The following is a 23,397-nucleotide window of genomic DNA, read 5'->3' on the forward strand; positions in this document are numbered from 1 at the left end:
CCCTATGGTAGCTGGGATAGGCTAATAAGGATAATGGATGGGTGGAAAATGTAAGCTGGGTTAAATGATTAAGATAAACATCACACACCTCACTGACACTCGTTCTTCGTGCTGCTGGATTAAAATGGAGTTGATGGAGTCGACGCTGATCAGCCTTTGTAGAACTGAACGCTGCAGAAAGGCTGGAGTTTAAATGAACAAGTGAACCAGAAAACAAGCGTAAAAATGAGTCTTTAATAACAATTAAACCATATAAAAAATTGTATGTACAAGTAAAAATATAAGGACACATTTAGGAACAGTTTGAGTTTCTTCCTTAGACGAATAAAGTCCCCAGAGTCAGGAAACATCCAGTTCTGTGTAAATAAAGCCGTCCGTTTCTTATTGACTGGTTCCATCATTTTAATGTACTTTTAGTCATTTATTTAACTATTCCTCATTCCTACTGTTATTTATGTGTTGATCTTTCTCATTTTTTGATATTTCAGTTTTACCGACTGATGCTGCAAATCAAAATGATCCTGTAGGAAAATAAAGACTGACCTGAACATCTCATCTCTTAAAATACAAAAGCACAGTAATCATCTTACTGAGTGATCTTCATTGTACATTGTTTCATTGTTTTTAGGCCGCTTCATTCCAGCAAAAGTTTCAACGTGCGTATAAACATGAAAGACGTGTTTTTACAGATTTTAAAATTTAAAAAATGAACAAGTTTTTGACAGTAAATAGTTAATAGACACCAATGTTGCTCCCTGATGTATCCGAAAAAATATTTTATTGGTAAAGAACAATTGTATTTATGTGGCCATATTTAGTAGAAAGCCAATATAAAATGTTTAGTGACATGCTTAAAAGGGAATAAAAAAAACAATGATTAAAGCAGGATATTAAAGATTAAAAAGCATAAAATTCTCCAGTTTATCTTCAAAGCAGTCATCAAACTTCTTAAGATGTGAGAAACATGGCAGTAATAGATCCAGGTCATGATGTTCCTCAGTAACTTCTAACCTTGGAAACTTTTCTCATTCAGGCTTCACTCCAAACCAGACTGAGCATCGACCACAAGAACAAAAGACAGAAAATAACAGAGTTCATATGGTGTTAATGTAAAATTATTCAGGAAGACTTTTCTTTATGTGGCACATTTATACTGTGATATGGATTTATCGTCTTCAACAAAATGAGAATCATAAAGCTGTTCATGATATTTTTGTATGTAATTGTACATATAATGCTCATTTTCAGGTTAATATTTTTGTTTTTGGACTGTACTCGAGTAGCTTTGTCTGAGTCACAGTTCAAAATCATTCTCCTTTGTCTTATACTTAGTTTGATTGTAGCTCCTCATCCTCTCTGAAACAAGCTTCTTTTTTTACTCCTATCCCTTTAAGGCAACTTTGTTCTTATTGGCTGTTCCCCACAAACAGAAGGTTTGAGGGACAAGTGGGTGGAGCTTCTGTGATAAGGGCCAGAATTGGAGACCACCAATATTAGGATATCCCCCCTCAATGACATCACACATTACAGAAGTTAAAAAAACAACATAAACCTGAGTGTTTGTCTCACAGTGAATCTCTGTAAACATGATGATCTCATTATCGTAAATTTGAACGTGTATAAATGAAAATAAAGAAAAGCACAAGTTCAGTCTTTTTACAAACTGTGCTGCTAGAAACAAACAGAATGTGTTTCTATGAAAGAAGGGAAAGGAAATCACTGTCAGATCATTTCTACATGCTTAAAGCTGAAAAGGTTCTACAAAAAATAAAAACATGACAACAGAAAATTAAAAAGAGAAAGTTAAAATTAAATGAAAAGATTAAATATTAAAATAAAAAATGCTTCAAAAATCTTGATCTCATCCTCATGTCTGTGTCAACTTGAGAACACGAACTCTGCTACTTTCCATACTACAGTCATGTACTGAAAATGAATTCAGAAGCTTCACATCTAACTATCAAAAAGTATTTTTCATTCAGTAAAATATTTATGAAATCAATGATGTCATTTTGATTGTTACCTTTGGATCATGAGCTGCTGTCTGACACCTTCTGCACCAGATCATTCCTGTTAATTTTCTTCAAAACCTTCTTGGTTACCTCCACAGACTTTTCTGTGTAGGTCTGCAACATCAGATCCACCAGGTTACAGGTGCTGGTCTTCTCCAGTCGACTCTTTGGGATGCGTGGCAGCCCAACAACAGCATCACTGTCTTGCAGGAACCACTTGAAATTGTTAAACTCCTCATATGTCAAATCTTCCAACATTCCCAAAAGCTTCTCTCTGTCTGAGTGGACTGTTAATACCTGACAAAATTTAAAACAGACAAAGTGACATGATTTGGAAGTGATTGTATTTGTAGATAACAGATTAATACAATTTAATCAGGACTGTTTTTAATTTACTGATTTTTTTTTTAACTTACTTTCTGCATCTGTGCAGAGAGATCTTCATCCACAGAGTGTTTCTCTGAGGAAGAAAGAAAGAAATTAAAGAGAAATATTACACTAACTCATGTTTTTCTTTGTTACAAAATAATGAAGCAAATGAATCTCTAATTGCTCTGTGAGCAAACACTCAGGACACAAAGTAAAAGAAACGTTGCTGACACTCAGAAGAGGGTTTGAAGTGAAGATGTGTCAAATATGATGTGACTCAAACCCCAGCCCAGTGTTTGCTGTAGATGTTTCTATAGTTCATCATAACATTACATGTACTACATGTACAAGTACATAGTATCTTATGAACACAAAAAAACCATCAAATGCTGCAGATGCATCCCTCCAGTTTTAGTCTTTGTGAAGGACTAAAGGTCATAACACCAGAAAGAAAAACGGCCAAATTTGTATGATCCACTTTATTGTCTATATACTGATACAAAAGTCTCAAATATCTGTTTTTGATCTTCCATGCAACTTTAACACTTTGGAAAGTTAAGCAGGTTCTTGTCACACTCATTGTTGTGATCCTTGCTTTGTATCAGTAGTTTGTATTTTCATGCTTCTAATATTTTTTTTCCTCTTCTGTCCTTAGGAATGATTGATCTCTGCATTTTATTTGTTCTTATTTTGGATTTTGAAGTATTTCTTCTTGCCTCCTCTGAGCAGTGTTTTTTCCTCTTCTCTGAGCTCTGATTGGAGTTATTTTAATTTTTTCCGTTTCAATTGTTCCTGCATTTGGATGCTCAGTAATATGAAACCATCTATGACAGTCATCATATTGTGTAAAAAGTGTACATTCATCATTTCAACTAAACTTTGCATGCAGCTAGTGTCATACGTTTTTGGACAGTAGAGTTTTTTTTAGTACTTTTGCCACCAAACAATCAGCAGTTTATTTGTCTTCTGTGGACTTACAGGTTTTTCCTTGCTGCTAAGCTGGACATTTTATCCCTTGTTTTAAGAACCTCCCTGATTTTTTATTTGGCTAATCCTAAAGGCTTTGCTGTCTCTCTGATAGGTTTATTTGGTTGTTCAGTCTAATGATCACCTCCCTCATGAAATCATGATGGAACAGACATCACCTGGGCGTGAAAACTTTTGTCAGTCAACTGTCCACTTACCTTTGAGTCTCTCAAAATGTGGGACTATATATTAAAAAGGCTGTTAATACTAAACAGGTTGTGCATGTTGTGTTGAATTAAAGCTGAAAGTTGGCACTTTAGTCATAGCTTGACTGTTTTAATTCGATTGTTAAAATCCACTGTGGTGGTGTTCACAGGAAAACCAGCAAACCGCAGACCACGGCCTCTCTGTGTAAGGATCTAAACATGTTCTACTCTAGATTTGACACAGTGAACACCACAAGACTGGACAGCGTACGCATCGTGGATGACGTCAGTGCGCACACTGTGTCTGAGGAGGATGTGCAGAGGTGCTTCAGGCAGGTGAACGCACGCAAAGCTACTGGCCCGGACGAGATTCCTGGCTGTGTCTTCAAGTCAAGTCATGCGGGGCTCAGCTGGCTGGAGTGTTAACAAATGTCTTCAACCTCTCCCTCTCTCTGTCACTGGTGCTCCACAGGGGTGTGTACTGAGCCCTCTCCTGTACTCACTCTACACCTATGACTGCACAGCCACTAGCAACTCCAACATCATTGTGAAGTTCGCGGACGACACTACAGTGGTGATAAGACCCATAAGACCCTTGGCTCTTGACTCTTGGTGGTGCTGTCACTTGGTGTTCGCTCGCTCTGCGTTAGAGTATCACTTCCTGTTCCTGCTCAAACACAGTGGTGTTTCTGAGTAGCTTTTCTGCTTAGCAATTTAATTAAAAACTTTTAAATACATTCTGTTTTCATAGTGTAATCTTCACGTCCCTCCTGCACTTTCTTCTCATTGTGTCAGATGTTTAGTTACTCCTCGGCCTCCTTTAGCAGTAATGATACCTGTAACAAATGTAGCATATTTGCAGCTCTGGAGGCCAGGATTACTGAATTGGAGACTCGGCTTTGCACCCTTCATTCACCCGTAGCTAGCCAGGCCCCTGTAGCTGGTGCAGCCGAAGATAGCATAGGCCCTGCTAGCTGTTCCCCGGCAGACCCCAAGCAGCTGGGGAAAGAGGGCGGCTGGGTGACGGTGAGGAGGAAGCATAGTCTTAAACGGAAGCACCAGGTACACCACCAACCTGTTCATGTGTCTAACCGTTTTTCCCCATTCGGCGACACACCCGCTGGGGGTCAAACTCTGGTAATTGGTGATTCTGTTCTCAGACATGTGAAGCTAGAGACACCGGCAACCATAGTCAATTGTCTTCCAGGGGCCAGAGCAGGCGACACTGAAGGAAATTTAAAACTGCTGGCTAAGGGTAAACGTAAATACAGTAAGATCATAATTCACGTCGGCAGTAATGACACCCGGTTACGCCAATCGGAGGTCACTAAAATCAATATTGAATCGGTGTGCAACTTTGCCAAAACAATGTGGGACTCTGTAGTTTTCTCTGGTCCCCTCCCCAATCAGACCAGGAGTGACATGTTTAGCCACATGTTCTCCTTAAATTGCTGGCTGTCTGAGTGGTGTCCCAGAAACGATGTGGGCTTCATAGATAATTGGCAAACCTTCTGGAGGAAACCTGGTCTTGTTAGGAGAGACGGCATCCATCCCACTTTGGATGGAGCAGCTCTCATTTCTAGAAATATGGACCAATTTATTAAACCCCCCAAAATATGACTATCCAGAGTTGGGACCAGGAAGCAGAGTTGCAGTCTTACACGCCTCTCTGCAGCTTCTCTCCTCCTGCTACCCCCCCAAAAACCCATCTCCATAGAGACTGTGTCAGCTCCCAAACAGACAAAAAACAAACTAAAATCCAGCAATAAACATGTTAAACATCAAAAATCACAAAGAAAGAACAATACAGTATCCACATCTGAACCAAAGAGTAAAACAGTGAAATGTGGATTATTAAATATTAGGTCTCTCTCCTCCAAGTCTCTGTTAGTACATGACTTAATAATTGATCAACAAATCGATTTACTCTGCCTTACAGAAACCTGGTTGCAGCAGGATCAGTATGTTAGTTTAAATGAATCAACACCCCCGAGTCATTCTAACTACCAGAAACCTCGAAGCACAGGCCGAGGGGGCGGTGTGGCAGCAATTTTCCACACCAGCCTATTAATCAACCAAAGACCAAGACAGACTTTTAATTCATTTGAAAGCCTGATGCTTAGCCTCGTCCACCCCAGCTGTAAAACTCAGAAACCAGTCTTACTTGTTATCATCTATCGTCCACCTGGGCCTTACACAGAGTTTCTCTCTGATTTCTCAGACTGATTTAGTGCTCAGCTCAGATAAAATAATTATTGTGGGTGATTTTAACATCCATGTAGATGCTAAAAATGACAGCCTCAACATGGCATTTAATCTGTTATTAGACTCAATTGACTTCTCTCAAAATGTAAAAGAACCCACCCACCACTTTAATCACACTCTAGATCTTGTTTTAACATATGGCATAGAAACTGAACATTTAACAGTGTTTCCTGAAAACCCTCTGCTGTCTGATCATTTCCTGATAACATTTACAATAATTGATTACACAGCAGTGGAGAGCAGACTTTATCACAGTAGATGTCTTTCTGAAAGTGCTGTAACTATGTTTAAGAATATAATCCACCCACTGCTATCATCTTCAATGCCCTGTACCAACATAGAGCAGAGCAGCTATCTGAACGCTACTCCAACAGAGGTCGATCATCTTGTTAATAATTTTACCTCCTCACTACGTACGACTCTGGATACTGTAGCTCTGGTGAAAACTAAGGCCTCAAATCAGAAGTACCTGACTCCATGGTATAATTCTCAAACACGTAGCCTAAAGCAGATAACTCGTAAGCTGGAGAGGAAATGGTGTGTCACAAATTTAGAGGATCATCATTTAGCCTGGAGAAATAGTTTGCTAATTTATAAGAAAGCCCTCCGCAAAGCCAGAACATCTTACTATTCGTCACTGATTGAAGAAAATAAGAACAACCCCAGGTTTCTCTTCAGCACTGTAGCCAGGCTGACAAAAAGTCAGAGCTCTACTGAGCCAACAATCCCTTTAACGTTAACTAGTAATGACTTCATGAACTTCTTCACAAATAAAATTTTTATCATTATAGAAAAAATGACCAATAATCATCCCACAGATGTAATATCGTCTACAGCTACTCTTAGTACCATTGATGTTAAGTTAGACTCTTTTTCTCCAGTTGATCTTTCTGAGTTAACTTCAATAATTAATTCCTCCAAACCATCAACGTGTCTTTTAGACCCCATTCCTACAAAACTGCTCAAAGAAGTCCTGCCATTAATTAATTCTTCGATCTTAAATATGATCAACCTATCTCTAATAATCGGCTATGTACCACAGGCCTTCAAGGTGGCTGTTTGAATTTGAATCTCTTTCCTTGGCTAAGATAACACAATTGACACACACATGTCACATCAACTTTAAAATTCACCCCGACCTTAACAACAATAAACTTTCATCAAATATTCCCCAGACCAGTAGCGGTTTTAGATACGGGGGACACGGGCGGTTGCCCGGGGCGGCATCGTGGTGGGGGGCGGCATCACGGGCATCGGCAAAAAAAAAAAAAAAAAATGCTCGTACTCATGCTACCCCGACATCATGCCAGCGCATATTGGGAATGGCAAAGGCACCGATCGGTTTTCTATCGCCCATTTGCTGGGAGTAAGGGCGCCCTTCGTTTGCGAGGTGCGCCTGCTGCTTGAGGCACAGGGAGGAGAGGGCGGGCGGCGGGGATTCTCTGGCTGGCTGGAGCAGCATCTAATAATCAACTCACAAAATAAAACAAAATAAAAACAAACCAACAAACACGAAAACACCAGACATCATGATACAGACTTATAATCTGCACCAATGTTTTTTCGAAATTTTATACACGAAAAGTGAGCGCGAGAGCCCTCGGTGCGCCTGCTCGCTGCTGAAGTCAAAGTAAACTTTATTGTCATCTGCACTACATACAGTCCAGTATATAGAGAGACGAGACGACGAGGCTCCAGTTACAGCAGTGCAAGTAAACAAACAATAAATATAAGAAGAGTAAGAAAATAAATATACACTTTAGGACTCGGGGTAAAGGGATCAATAACAATTTAAAATTTATAATTTACAGTTTGATGATTTAAAGTCTCACACACAACCCGTCGAAAGGGGAGGAGCCCCAGCTGCTTCCAAATAGAGTACATTTCATTTATAATGTTGTAAATCCAAGCCCATTATGTATTCATGATTTGAATCCTGGGTTGTGTGAAATCTCAGAAAAGCACCCTAGACAGAACTAAGGTGTAGGTGTGTTAGATTATGTTGTGGTGACCTTCGGGTTGGGGGATGGGTGTTCATACTGGAGTGCAAAATTAAAACCAATGGAAGATGGACAAGAAAAGTTCAAAGCCATCAGGTGCTCAGTTTAGAAAAAAGAGAAAAGAAGAGGAGAAGAAACGAGCAAAAGATACAGGTAAGCAGATGTGTGATTGGATAATGGCAGGTCATCCTGAAACAATCAGAATCAGAATACTTTATTAATCCCTAAGGAAATAATGTGCGTTACAGTTGCTCCAAGAAGAAATGGTAAAAATAGCAACAGTAACAGACTAAACTCCAAACAATACATAATGTTACAGATTTTAATATTAATTAGTCATTGTCAGTTGTTGATTTGTCCTGTTCTCATTGTATGACAAATTATGATGGCTGTTTGGTAGCTGTTTGCATACTATGCATACTCTCTCTCTCTTCATATGTGTGTGTGTACAACAGTTTTATGTTAATGTACAATCCTTAATATGTTTTGTCTGTGTGTGTGTGTGTGTGTGTGTGTGTGGGGGGGGGGGGGGCAGAGGGAGTGTTCGCCCAGGGCGCCAAACAGGCTAGGACCGCCACTGCCCCAGACTTTACATTTTATTTTTACAAATTACCCAAAATCACCATGAACATGTCACCCGAAATCTACTGAACAGATTTTATAATTTACTTTAATTTCAACCCTACTGAGCCAATTTAACAGTGATGATCATCAACTCGGTGAACAGATAATTTAGAATTCATCCAATCTGCACAATTTGCTTTTTTTTTTTTAACAGGCTGTGCTTACCTTTAAATCTTTTTAGACCGGTCTCCTGTCCACCTCATTTCAGATCCCACCTTAAGCCGAATTTGTCCTCTCAGGCGTAAAAGAACCCAGGTCACTGGCACCAATTATCAAATTCGATTCTATTTCTGAATTCTTTTACCGACAGAGAAAGACTGGACTCAGTGTGGTCAAGCTCAAAAAAATTGTCTTTATTGTACATTTCTGGAAACGGAGAGCTGCAGACACGAGCACGCTCTGTCTGCCACGCTTCCTGTTCTCTGCAGAAAGCGTGCAGCAGGTGAATGGAGAAACAAGTGATGTTTCCCCATTCTCTTCACCCGTCTAAACAAAACACCAAGCGTACACCATTAGCCATACACACACACGATTATGGGCACACTAAGGTTTGTCACATGGAATGTAAATGGAGCTGGCACCAGAGAAAAAAGGTTAAAGATATTTAACCAGCTTATAAAACTACAGGCAGACGTTGTTTTATTACAAGACTCACAGGCCTGTCACAGGTTTAAACGAACTTAAAACACCTGAGTTTCCTAATGTGTTCGCAGCCTGTTATAATTCTAGACAAAGGGGAGTAGCAATTTTAATACATAAAAATGTTAATTTTACAGTACTCAATACAGTTATAGATCCAGAGGGTAGATTCCTAATTATTAAATTATCAATACTTAACGAAAAGCTATGTATTGTAAGTATATATGATCCAAATGTTGATGAACCCTCATTCTTCCACGGAATTTTTAGTGCACTCTCTGAACACCTTGATTGCACACTTGTTCTTGGGGGAGACCTCAACCTTGGACTAAATGAAGAAATGGATAGGCTCAACACAACAGGAACTCAGCGCAACTGGCAGTCCACAAATATAATCAAACAGTATATGAGCGACTTTGGTCTTTGCGATGCATGGTGCTCCCTTCACCCCAACAGTAAGGAATATACTTTTTTCTCACATGTCCATCACTCCTACTCTCGTCTGGATTATTTCTTAGTCAGCAGCTCACTGCTGAGTGACATTTCAGACACTGAGATTCACCCTATAGCTATCAGTGATCATGTTCTTGTATCTTTAACACTAATACATAAGAAGAACGCTACACCAAGCAAAAACTGGAGATTCAATACATCGCTGCTTAAAGATGAAGACTTTATTAAATATTTTTAAAAAGAGTGGACTTCATATTTAGACTATAATGACACTACCGGAACTTCAGCATCTATTCTATTAGAAACAGGGAAAGCTGTGATGAGAGGTAAAATAATTTCTTTCTCATCACATAAAAAGAAAGAAGAAAACAAAAATATTCAGGAACTAGAAAAAACCATCAAATCACTAGAAGAAGCCTACGCGTCCCACCAAGATCAAGAAATAATGAACAAAATACGCAAAACAAAACTAGAATTAAATTAAATTATTAATAAAAAAAACACAATTCCTAGTACAAAGACTTCACTTGCAGAAATTTGAACACAGTAACAGATCCGGTCGATTTCTAGCTAACCAGTTAAAAATAAATAAATAAAAAACAACTATATATAGCATTTAGACAGGCTACAACAATTAAGGGCATAAAATGTAAAAACATAGAACATAAAATCAGTCTCTATGCGGATGATGTGTTGCTTTTTCTCCAAAACTCACAAACCAACCTTTCTGAGGTAATTACACTAATAAACTGGTTTTCAAGAGTTTCAGATTAACAATTAACTTAACAAAATCTACAGTTCTTCCAATTAACTGCTCCTTCCTAATTCTTCTTCTGCCCCACTACAATCTGGAAATATTAAATATTTAGGTATTAATGTCTTTCCTAAGCTTTCAGACTTAATTAAATTAAACCACATCCCACTTTTAAAGAAAGTACAAGGTGATCTGACTAGATCAGGGGTCAGCAACTAGTGATGGGTCGGTCGCGAACGAAACGGCTCTTAGAGCCAGATCTTTGACGTGAATGACCCGAGCCTTTTTTTTTTTCCTCTTTCTCTCACCCTCTCTCTCGCACTTTTTTCCCGCTTCACTCCGCACGTGAGCCTTGTGCTTTGCGCTGGGAAGAGGGGGGAGGGGCGGTAGTTACACTCTCAGTAGCACAGCAACAGAGCGGGAGGGAGAGAGAGAGAAAGGGAGCCAGGGCCAACAACGTCACATTAGAAAGGTATAGTAATCATCCACAACTATTTTCAGTTGCGGATGATAAAGGATTCAGAAAGTTTATTCATACAGGCCCATATGACAGAGAATATGCATGTTGTTTTTGTTTTCATATTTTAATTGTGTTTTGTGTTTTATGTTGTTTCACTTTAAATTTGTTTAAAAGGAAAAAGCTGAAAATTTAAATAGTTAAAGTTGAAATGTGAATAGTTGTTTTTTGTATTACCAGTGTACCAGTAATGTGATGTGACAATAGAAGTGATTTGATTTGAATTACAAAAATGTTTCACTGTTTAAAAACCTAAATGTACATTAAACTGCATAATAGGAATCATTCTAGACCCACTACATTTATAGCAATTATATTTCTGCAGTCCCAACAAAGTACAACAATACTATGATTAATTCTATTTACCTCTGCTGTACTTTAAAGAACAGCAACATATGTGAGGCTATAATTCAGGTTCCTCTTTATACTTTTCATACTAGTATAATTTCTTACCTTCAACATTGCCAGATGCTGGATAGTCATCTGGAATCAAAAGAAGTTCAAGATATGGATGAATGTGCTGCACCACAAAGAGTTTAATTTAGCCATAAAATTGTATTTAACATAGTGACAAAGTTGATTATTCAGCTTAACAACCACTGACCTTTATGAAGTTTGCATGTCCAAACTGGTTCACACAGTGGTTCATCATCATTTGAGTGCAGGAGTGTAAGGTTGAGTTTTCTTTCTGGATTCTCAATGAAGACTTCATAGAAGTTCAGGCTGTTATATCTGAAGGTTAACTCCTGTGAAAAAAACAAAAACATAAATGAGCTACAGTATCATGCCACATTTATACACATATGGTTTGGGATTCTCAGCAGCACTGTTCTCTTCACATTGTCAAGAAGACTGAGATCCCTCGGCTCAGCTCCAACCAGAAATGAAGTAAAAGGCCTAAAATGAAACCTGTGTGGGTGTAATGTAGCACAGAGTAACAGAGTTTTATGTCTGTGCTTTTGCTGATAGTTATTTCTGCTGTAATTGAATCAGTAATGTAATCAAAATATAATCCAGTATCAGAATTCAATAAGAATATAATCATTACACTGAAATACAGTGGCTTGCAAAAGTATTCAGCCCCCTTGAACTTTCACATTACAGCCACAAACATGAATCAATTTTATTGGAATTCCAGGTGAAAGACCAATACAACGTGGTGTACACGTGAGAAGTGGAATGAAAATCAAACATGATTCCAAACATTTTTAACAAATAAATAACTGAAAAGTGGGGTGTGCGTAATTATTCAGCCCCCTTTGGTCTGAGTGCAGTCAGTTGCCCATAGACATTGCCTGATGAGTACTAATGACTAAATAGAGTCCACCTGTGTGTAATCTAATGTCAGTACAAATACAGCTGCTCTGTGACGGCCTCAGAGGTTGTCCAAGAGAATATTGGGAGCAACAACACCATGAAGTCCAAAGAACACAGCAGACAGGTCAGGGATAAAGTTATTGAGAAATTTAAAGCAGGCTGAGGCTACAAAAAGATTTCCCAAGCCTTGAACATCCCACGGAGCACTGTTCAAGCCATCATTCAGAAATGGAAGGAGTATGGCACAACTGTAAACCTACCAAGACAAGGCCGTCCACCTAAACCAGGGGTCTGCAACCTTTAACACCCAAAGAGCCATTTGGACCCGGTTTCCACGGAAAAGAAAACACTGGGAGCCGCAAATACTTTTTGACATCTAAAATGAAGATAACACTGTATATATTGTTTTTTACCTTTATGCTTTGTGTGAACAACTAAGGTGTGTTGCTTATGAAATCCATGAAGTGCTACAGAGAAAATTACATCTTATTTATGTAATTAACACATGTTGAACTCTTAAAGAAATATAACAAAAGGAAAGACACCCAGCTGAACTAAAATGATCCATGTAGCAAACAAAAACTGTTGTGTGCCGCCACCCTTATATCGCCTTTGGGCTTTTGGAGCCTTGACCTGACTTTTCAAAAATAATTGGAAAAAAAGCTCCATGCTGCTAAAAAATGAAAAATAGATATTTGCAAAATTCTGCCGAAATATGTATTTTACCTGGTTAATGTGTGTGGCGGGGCGTGGTCTGCAGCGCCGCTGCACCTGAGCGGCACCCTCAATCACGCCCCGCCGCCTTAACGTCTGTGCCATTTATGCTGTCGTGTTGGTATGTGTCGGGCTGTGAGCTGCAAAGCTACAGCCGGCTGTATGCGTACAGCAACCGTGTGTGAAAAGTGGTCAATAAAGACATGATGAAAAGCGTGTTCATGGAAACATCGTTGGGTCTGACGTGATATGTTTACAATGGGACTTCTGCTCCTGAACCTCTGCGCACAGCGTCTACAAATCGGGGCTGTACGAAGTCAATTCAATTCAATTCAACTTTATTTATATAGCGCCAAATCACAACAAAAGTCACCTCAAGGCGCTTTATATTGTACAGTAGATCGCACAATCATAGATACAGAGAAAAACCCAACAATCATATGACCCCCTATGAGCAAGCACTTTGGCGACAGTGGGAAGGAAAAACTCCCTTTTAACAGGAAGAAACCTCCGGCAGAACCAGGCTCAGGGAGGGGCGGGGCCATCTGCTGTGATTGGTTGGGGTGAGAGAAGGAAGACAGGATAAAGACATGCTGTGGAAGAGAGACAGAGATTAATAACAGATATGATTCGATGCAGAGAGGTCTATTAACACATAGTGAGTGAGAAAGGTGACTGGAAAGGAAAAACTCAATGCATCATGGGAATCACCGCAGCTCACGTCTATTGCAGCATAACTAAGGGAGGATTCAGGGTCACCTGGTCCAGCCCTAACTATATGCTTTAGCAAAAAGGAAAGTTTGAAGCCTAATCTTGAAAGTAGAGATAGTGTCTGTCTCCCGAATCCAAACTGGAAGTTGGTTCCACAGAAGAGGGGCCTGAAAACTGAAGGCTCTGCCTCCCATTCTACTTTTAAATACTCTAGGAACAACAAGTAGGCCTGCAGTGTGAGAGCGAAGTGCTCTAATAGGGTGATATGGTACTACAAGGTCATTAAGATAAGATGGGGCCTGATTATTTAAGACCTTGTATGTGAGGAGCAGGATTTTAAATTCAATTCTGGATTTAAGAGGAAGCCAATGAAGGGAAGCCAATACAGGAGAAATCTGCTCTCTCTTTCTAGTCCCTGTCAGGACTCTTGCTGCAGCATTTTGGATTAGCTGAAGGCTTTTCAGCGAGTTTTTAGGAGATCTTGATAATAATGAATTACACTAGTCCAGCCTGGAGGTAATAAATGCATGAACTAGTTTTTCAGCGTCACTGAGACAGGATATTTCTAATTTTAGAGATGTTGCACAAATGGAAGAAAGCAGTCTTACATATTTGTTTAATTTGTGCGTTGAAGGACATGTCCTGGTCAAAAATGACTCCAAGGTTCCTCACAGCATTACTGGAGGCCAAGGTAATGCCATCCAGAGTAAGAATCTGCTTAGATACCATATTTCTAAGATTTTCAGGGCCGAGTACAATAACCTCAGTTTTATCTGAATTAAGAAGCAGAAAGTTAGCGGCCATCCAGGTCTTTATGTCTTTAAGACATTCCTGCAGTTTAACTCATTGGTGTGTGTTACCTGCCTTCATGGATAGATAGAGCTGCGTGTCATCTGCATAGCAGTGAAAATGTATGCTATGTCTTCTAATGATGCTGCCTAAGGGAAGCATGTATAATGTAAATAGAATTGGTCCTAGCACTGAACCCTGTGGAACACCATATTTAACCTTAGTGTGTGAAGAGGACTCTCCATTTACTTGAACAAATTGGAGTCTGTTAGATAGATATGATACAAATCACTGCAGTACAGTACCTGTAATACCTACAGCATGTTCTAATCGCTCTAATAGGATATTATGATCAAGAGTATCGAACGCTGCACTGAGGTCTAGCAGGCACCTTGAAGGCCTGTGGTACATAGCCGATTATTAGAGATAGGTTGATCATATTTAAGATTGAAGCATTAATTAATGGCAGGACTTCTTTGAGCAGTTTTGTAGGAATGGGGTCTAAAAGACACGTTGATGGTTTGGAGGAATTAATTATTGAAGTTAACTCAGAAAGATCAATTGGAGAAAAAGAGTCTAACTTAACATCGATGGTACTAAGAGTAGCTGTAGATAATATTACATCTGTGGGATGATTATTGGTCATTTTTTCTATAATGATAAAAATTTTATTTGTGAAGAAGTTCATGAAGTCATTACTAGTTAACGTTAAAGGGATGGTTGGCTCAGTAGAGCTCTGACTGTTTGTCAGCCTGGCTACAGTGCTGAAGAGAAACCTGGGGTTGTTCTTATTTTCTTCAATCAGTGATGAATAGTAAGATGTTCTGGCTTTATGGAGGGCTTTCTTATAAAGCAGCAAACTATTTCTCCAGGCTAAATGATGATCCTCTAAATTTGTGACACGCCATTTCCTCTCCAGCTTACGAGTTATCTGCTTTAGGCTACGTGTTTGAGAATTATACCACGGAGTCAGGTACTTCTGATTTGAGACCTTAGTTTTCACAGGAGCTACAGTATCCAGAGTCGCACGTAGTGAGGAGGTAAAATTATTAACAAGATAATCGACCTCTGTGGAGAGTAGCGTTCAGGTAGCTGCTCTGCTCTATGTTGGTACAGGGCATTGAAGATGATAACAGTGGGTGGATTATATTCTTAAACTTAGTTACAGCACTTTCAGAAAGACATCTACTGTGATAAAGTCTACTCTCCACTGCTGTGTAATCAATTATTGTAAATGTAAATGTTATCAGGAAATGATCAGACAGCAGAGGGTTTTCAGGAAACACTGTTAAATGTTCGGTTTCTATGCCATATGTTAAAACAAGATCTAGAGTGTGATTAAAGTGGTGGGTGGGTTCTTTTACATTTTGAGAGAAGCCAATTGAGTCTAATAACAGATTAAATGCCATGTTGAGGCTGTCATTTTAGCATCTACATGGATGTTAAAATCACCCACAATAATTATTTTATCTGAGCTGAGCACTAAATCAGATAAAAGTCTGAGAAATCAGAGAGAAACTCTGTGTAAGGCCCAGGTGGACGATAGATAATAACAAGTAAGACTGGTTTCTGAGTTTTACAGCTGGGGTGGACGAGGCTAAGCATCAGGCTTTCAAATGAATTAAAAGTCTGTCTTGGTCTTTCGTTAATTAATAGGCTGGTGTGAAAAATTGCTGCCACGCCCCTCGGCCTGTGCTTCGAGGTTTCTGGTAGTTAGAATGACTCGGGGTGTTGATTCATCTAAACTAACATACTCATCCGGCTGCAACCAGGTTTCTGTAAGGCAGAGTAAATCGATTTGTTGATCAATTATTAAGTCATGTACTAACAGAGACTTGGAGGAGAGAGACCTAATATTTAATAATCCACATTTCACTGTTTTACTCTTTGGTTCAGATGTGGATACTGTATTGTTCTTTCTTTGTGATTTTTATGTTTAAGTTGTTTATTGCTGGTTTTAGTTTGTTTTTGTCTGTTTGGGAGCTGACACAGTCTCAATGGAGATGGGTTTTTGGGGGTAGCAGGAGGAGAGAAGCTGCAGAGAGGCGTGTAAGACTGCAACTCTGCTTCCTGGTCCCAACTCTGGATAGTCATATTTTGGGGGGTTTAATAAATTGGTCCATATTTCTAGAAATGAGAGCTGCTCCATCCAAAGTGGGATGGATGCCGTCTCTCCTAACAAGACCAGGTTTCCTCCAGAAGGTTTGCCAATTATCTATGAAGCCCACATCGTTTCTGGGACACCACTCAGACAGCCAGCAATTTAAGGAGAACATGCGGCTAAACATGTCACTCCTGGTCTGATTGGGTCTGATTCATCTTCACGCAGGACTGTAAGCTGTCATCTGTGAGTCGTGAACGGTGTTTGGTTTTAACATAGTTCACGGTGGAGAATAGCTGCTCACATAATGTGGATCCGAAGATCTATAATTGGCCTACCTGGGGTTGAAAGTCTTGATAAATGCACGGCGTTTCGGCGAGTATACCGGCTTCCACGAGTGTGACGCTTATTTTGAGCAACGAAAAATAATAAAATATAATTTTATTTTTATATTTCAATATCACAATAATCTTCCAATTTAGAACTACAAGTTAAAAAAGATCTAACATAAATAAAATGCACTTCAGCGAAATACTTCTAATTTATTTTCCCAAACCACGCAGAGCCGCACTATAAGGACTAAAGAGCCGCATGCGGCTCCGGAGCCGCAGGTTGCCGACCCCTGACCTAAACTCACAGGCCGAACAAGGACAGCGCTGATCAGAAATGCAGCCAAGAGGCCCATGGTGACTGTGGACGAGCTGCAGAGATCTACAGCTCAGGTGGGGGAATCTGTCCATAGGACAACTATTAGTCGTGCACTGCACAAAGTTGGCCTTTATGGAAGAGTGGCAAGAAGAAAGCCATTGTTAACAGGAAACCATAAGAAGTCCCGTTTGCAGTTTGCCACAAGCCATGTGGGGGACACAGCAAACATGTGGAAGAAGGTGCTCTGGTCAGATGAGACCAAAATGGAACTTTTTGGCCAAAATGCAAAACACTGTGTGTGGCGGAAAACTAACACTGCACATCACTCTGAACACACCATCCCCACTGTCAGATATGGTGGTGGCAGCATCATGCTCTGGGGGTGCTTCTCTTCAGCAGGGACAGGGAAGCTGGTCAGAGTTGATGGGAAGATGGATGGAGCCAAATACAGGGCAATCTTGGAAGAAAACCTCTTGGAGTCTGCAAAAGACTTGAGACTGGGGCGGAGGTTCACCTTCCAGCAGGACAACCACCCTAAACATAAAGCCAGGGCAACAATGGAATGGTTTAAAACAAAACATATCCATGTGTTAGAATGGCCCAGTCAAAGTCCAGATCTAAATCCAATCCAGAATCTGTGGCAAGATCTGAAAACTGCTGTTCACAAATGCTGTCCATCTAATCTGACTGAGCTGGAGCTGTTTTGCAAAGAAGAATGGGCAAGGATTTCAGTCTGTAGATGTGCAAAGCTGGTAGAGACATACCCTAAAAGGCTGGCAGCTGTAACTGCAGCAAAAGGTGGTTCTACAAAGTATTGACTCAGGGGGCTGAATAATTACGCACACCCCACTTTTCAGTTATTTATTTGTAAAAAATGTTTGGAATCATGTATGATTTCCGTTCCACTTCTCACGTGTACACCACTTTGTATTGGTCTTTCACCTGGAATTCCAATAAAATTGATTCATGTTTGTGGCTGTAATGTGACAAAATGTGGAAAAGTTCAAGGGGGCCGAATACTTTCGCAAGCCACTGTATGTTATGGACAACGAACACAGGTGGATTTTATTGCTGGCATTTTGAATGGATAGAGATACGGTGATAACATCCTGAGGCCCATTGTTGTGCCATTCATCCACGACCATCACCTCATGTTGCAGCATGGTAATGCACAGCCCCATATTGCAAGGATCTGTACACAATTCATGGAAGCTGAAAACATCCCAGTTCTTGAATGACCAGCATACTAACCGGACATGTCACCCACTAAGCATGTTTGGGTGCTCTGGATCGGTGTATACAACAGTGTGTTCCAGTTTCTGCCAGTATTAAGCAACTTTGCACAGCTATTATAGAGGAGTGGACCAACATTTTAACTAACAACCTGATCAACTCTATGTGACGGAGATGTGTTGCACTGTGTGAGGCAAATGGTGGCCACAACAGATACTGACTGGTTTTCTTGCTCCACAGTACACCTGGCTTGGAGGCTACAGCCATCTTTTACAGTCTACAATAATGAGCAAACTTGGAATGCATTAAAATTACGTAGCCCTTGTTTTTTAACTTTCCAATGATGATAAAGTGGTCATGTCTGTGATCGAATATATTTTGTCAATTTTTTCTTCTCTAAAATACGTTTTTATTCAAATGGTTTAGTTGGAAAAGTCTTTGAGGATTCTGATAATACTAGTGACGTCTAGAATAAATGGTCAAGTCTCCTCAGTAGGAAGGTTTCATCCAGCCAACACAAATATTACAAACTGTACCTTTGGTTGAATTTCTGCTGTATCCATGTTGGCTCTGAGGTTGAAAGCACGCTCGGTTTGCATGTACTTGTCTGGGTGTGGCTTTTTGATTCTTTTGTACCCATCTGAGGATTCCTCCTTGTCTATTCTCTGTTTAAGACAAAATGCAGCACATGGAATTTTACAGCATCATATGTGTTTTAATGATATAATAATGATGAAGGAATAAGATTTTTGTGAGTGTTTGGGTCTACTGGAAAAATAACCTGAGGAAAAAGTCACGTTCATGAGAAAATAAAGTCCAAAACCTGGGAGTAAAATTTAAATATTACATGACACATGTAAAATTCTGAGAATATGAAATTGAAGTGTGATTATACGAATCATTAGCTAACATGTAATGACAATAATGATAAGTATGTGCAGTTTGAGTTTGTGTGTGTAATAGAAAATTCCTGTATTGTCATTTAAAGTATTTAAGTGCTTATACATATGCTTAGTTGTGACACTGTTATAGACTGTTCAGTGAAAGTTTCTAAAGCTAGATGAACTTATTTCAGCCTCAGCAGTTGGAGAAGACAACTCCTTTTACAGGTACTGATAACGCCAAGGGCTCAAAACAGCAAACCAATTGTTCTGTTAGGTTTCATAGCGAGGTGCGTGATGTGTGGTATGATAAGTTTGTAACTTCATCCCTCTTTCTTGGAATGCATAAAGGAGTGGGAGCACCACTGCTGTTTCAGAACTATGAACCTGAAATGTTTTCATGCATTGTCCGTTTTCCTGTGTGCAGTAATAAATAGTTTGACCACAGCTCTTTCCATGTTGCAGACTTTATTTACAAAATTCCATGACGTGTTACTATGAAGACAGCAGATTACAAACTATTGGTCCATGTGTCCAATTATTAATCTTTTTTCCTTGAGTTTAGTAACAATTATAAAACTATTTTTCTTGCACTGTCACTTTGTGTCTTTGCTGGTACCATTAGTGGTACTTTGAAACATCTGATATTTCACATTAAGAGGGGAGGATCCTCTTTTCTTTGATGTCACCTGAGTTCATCTGTGTGATATGGCAGCGCTGAACAACTTGACTTCTTCATCTAACCCAGGATCACTTTGGAAATAAAAGCAAGCAGACACTGGCTTATCTGACTAAAGCTAACAGACTACAAACCAGAGGAAAGTTGAACTTGTGGAACAAATGAACGAAATTCAAGACTTTTAATCATCCCGGAATCATTTTCTTGTATTATTAGTTTAATCTGATGGACACTTTTTTCTGTGAAATATTCACTGTTGTTTTCTTATAACCTTATTCATTTTATTTTATTGTAAGATGTATGGGGTGGTTGTAGCTCTGGAGGTGGAGCAGGTCATCTGCTAATAAGAAGGTTGGCAGTGGTTTGAGTCCTGGCTGCTCCAGGCTACATGCCAAACATCCTCGGGCGAGATACTAACCCCAAGTTTCTCTCCGATGCTTTGTAGTGCATAGATGGTTCTAGGTTACAAAAAACACTTAAGAACTAGTAACTGCCTGAATTAACTATTAATCAGAATGATTAATAATTTATAAAACCTCTGTTGGTACCATTTTAGATACTTAGTACATATGTTAAACATTATATGTATGAATGTACATCTAAATACTTTGATAAAAATTTAATTTGAATTTCTTAATAACACAATGTAAGAGCTCTTACATAACTAGTTTGCACTTAATGTAATGTTTTATTTAGAAAGCTTATCAATCATTTGTATAAAGTATAAAACTGTTCCTCCTTCTCTTAAAACTGCAATAACAACTCCAATACTGAAAAAGAATGGTTCAGACCCTTCCAATCTAAATAATTTCAGGCCAATTTCAAATCTGCCTTTCTCAGCCAAAATTCTGGAAAAGATAGTGGCTGCACAGGTTCATCGTCATCTCACTCGAAATAACTTGTACGAACAGTTTCAGTCCAGCTTCCGTTCATGTCACAGTACAGAAACAGCTCTAGTAAAAATCACTAATGATCTTCTGCTTGCAGCTGACTCTGGACTCATCTCCATCCTCATTCTCCTTGACCTTACCAGCAGCTTTTGACACTATCTCCCACCAGATCCTTCTTCTCAGACTAGCATCTATTGGCATTAATGGTACAGTACTCGCCTGGTTTACCTCTTATCTCTCTGGCCACTCACAGTTTGTTCAATTATTCACTCACAGATCACGATCTACTCCATCAAACAGCAAACTCCATTTTGGACTGTTTAAGTGAAATCAAGCTCTGGTTTACTCACAACTTTCTCAAACTTAATGGCAATAAAACAGAATTGATTTTTATAGGCACCACATCAAAACTGACTAAAGTCTCAACCAGAAATCTTTCATTATCCATTGATAACTCTGTTGTCGCATCCTCCTCCTCAGGTTAAGAGTCTTGGTGTCATCCTCGATAGCACTCTGTCCTTCACGGCAGATATAATTAATACCACTAGGTCTTCCTACTTTCATCTTCATAATATTAACCGCCTTCATCATTCACACACTCCAAACAGTACTGCCAAATCTTATTTTGCCATGTGTATTATATTTTATTGCTGTTACTGTTCTTATGTTATTGTAAGTTGACCTTGAGGGTCTTAAAAGCGCCTATAAATAAAATGTATTATTATTATCATTATAAAACTACTGTATTTTATATATGTATTTTAAACATGTTAAAATATTGATCAAATTAAGAATAAAGTATTTATAACTGTGTTTATAAATTAAAGAGTAATGTGGACTATTGTAGGGGTGATGTTTATATGATAAATGATGAATTAAGTTTTCACAAATACCTTACTAATGGTTCATAATGTGCGGTTATTAAAAGGTGCTACCACATTAAGATAATCAGTTACCTGTTCCAGAGCAGGATCCTGTCGGATTGGGTAGACGTGGAGTTTGAGGAAAGATGTGTTGGGTTTGTAATATATCAACATGTAACAGCTGATTTTCAAAGGAAAGAACAAACTTATCAGAGCCGCTATTATCGAGAAATTTGGTTCAGTTAACTTGACATGTGTTGGTGTGACCTCAGACACTTTTTCCACAACATCTCCACAGTCATCTATGTGAACGACTGCAAACATGTCCAATATGTCAGGGATGTCATCTGCAGGAGAACAACAACACAAACATGGTGAGAAGAACAGTTTCTAACAGTTTGTGCGCTCACTGTCAGAAATGTCAAACATCTGAAATTCTTCCTTCATGTCCTCTTACCGATGCAGATCCAGTGTGGCAGGTGAACTTCATTTAACTTCCCAGCAGTGACTGTGACGTCCATCAGAGGACCTGCAGGCATGTATTGTCTGCTCTCCATCCTCTCCATGTGTCCCTCCCAAGATCGAAACTGGTACTGAAAGCTGGTCTTTCCCTTACAGACCCAGCGCAAGCCCGAGACTCTGCATTCAAAGTGTCCTGCTGCAGACTGAAGGCTGAAACAGGAATTAAATACACACTCATGAAGGAACAACAGAGTGAATGGAAACACAGAGAGTAGTCGTGTGAATTTGATGCAAAATGAAGAATTTCCTCTGGGAATAAATCCAAAGCTGAACTGTTTCCTGTAGTTCCAGTTTGCTGTGCTGCAGCATTCAGGAAGTTGATTTACCTGTAAGTTGGAGCCTCGTCTGCATCTGTACTGTTCACCTCAGGTTCAAGTTTAGTCCAATCACTGGAGTCCTGCTGCAGAGGACACTCACTTTAGTCAATAAGTACACATGTTTATAAAGAGAGAAACTTTAGGAATAAATGGATGAATGGAAGGGATTACCGTCATGCTCTGACAACCTTCAAGCTCTGAACTTCTTTCAGTTTTTCGTCCTTGTTGAGACACAAAGAATTCAAATGAATGATGTTATGCTGACATATAAAATCATCCTCTAACTGTCCACATGTTTGCTGTTTGATCACTTTATGCTGTGCAGAGCTGCTTCAACATCAGAACAACATGTTCAGCAGGACGTGCAGCTGAGTGACGTCTAAGATGATCAAAAGTTGATGAATTCAAATATTCTCACCAGTGATGTCAGAACAAGACAGAGAGAGAGAAACAAGAATCTGAACAAGTTTATCATAAATTATAAAAATGTATTTACAGCGGTCCCTCATTTATTGCGGGGGTTACGTTCTAAAAATAACCGACGATAGGTGAAATCTGCGAAGTAGCCAACTTTATTTTTTACAGTTATTATAGATGTTTTAAGTCTGTAAAACCCCTCACTACACACTCTATACACATTTCTCAGACAGACATGAACATTTTCACACTTTTCTCTCTTGTTTAAACACTCAAAGTTCAAACGTTCGTAGAAAAATAACACCAGTATTATACAGGGTGGGCCATTTATATGGATACACCGTAATAAAATGGGAATGGTTGGTGATATTAAAGTCCTGTTTGTGGCACATTAGTATATGTGAGGGGGCAAACTTCTCAAGATGGGTGGTGACCATGGTGGCCATTTAGAAGTCGGCCATCTTGGATACAACTTTTGTTTTTTCAATAGGAAGAGGGCCATGTGACACA

At 39.3% G+C, this 23,397-nt stretch overlaps 2 protein-coding genes across 12 annotated transcripts in view; both read right to left on the reverse strand.

The window, feature by feature from the left end:
- Window positions 1–23,397, reverse strand: part of LOC116330579 — a 285,981-nt gene that overhangs the window by 208,801 nt on the left and 53,783 nt on the right. The gene's annotated exons all lie outside the window — the stretch shown is intronic.
- On the reverse strand, window positions 215–23,241 carry LOC116323205 (NACHT, LRR and PYD domains-containing protein 1 homolog). 2 transcript variants are annotated; one of them, XM_039620051.1, is made up of 10 exons: window positions 22,642–23,241; window positions 22,480–22,550; window positions 22,089–22,303; window positions 21,725–21,978; window positions 18,855–18,983; window positions 11,410–11,551; window positions 11,259–11,288; window positions 2,429–2,472; window positions 2,024–2,309; window positions 215–1,051 (listed from the first exon to the last, which is right to left on the reverse strand). In XM_039620051.1, exons 1-9 carry the CDS (start codon window positions 22,645–22,647, stop codon window positions 2,031–2,033), a joined length of 1,170 nt encoding a protein of 389 aa, XP_039475985.1. In that variant the 5' UTR covers window positions 22,648–23,241; the 3' UTR covers window positions 215–1,051; window positions 2,024–2,030. The 2 variants fall into 2 exon arrangements, with proteins under 2 accessions (XP_039475985.1, XP_039475984.1); XM_039620050.1 differs by having other exon boundaries at window positions 22,480–22,553.

The sequence above is a fragment of the Oreochromis aureus genome, linkage group 11 (genome assembly GCF_013358895.1).
Source record: "Oreochromis aureus strain Israel breed Guangdong linkage group 11, ZZ_aureus, whole genome shotgun sequence".
Taxonomy (NCBI): domain Eukaryota; kingdom Metazoa; phylum Chordata; class Actinopteri; order Cichliformes; family Cichlidae; genus Oreochromis; species Oreochromis aureus.

Bases quoted from the DNA above. Each gene is read 5' to 3' on its own strand.
- LOC116323205 (XM_039620050.1), bottom strand. The intron at 11,552-18,854 runs GTACAGTTTGTA...TTTTTTTCACAG, and splicing joins CAGCAGAAATTCAACCAAAG to GAGTTAACCTTCAGATATAA. The intron at 2,473-11,258 runs GTAAGAAATTAT...TTTCTTCCTCAG, and splicing joins AGCATCTGGCAATGTTGAAG to AGAAACACTCTGTGGATGAA.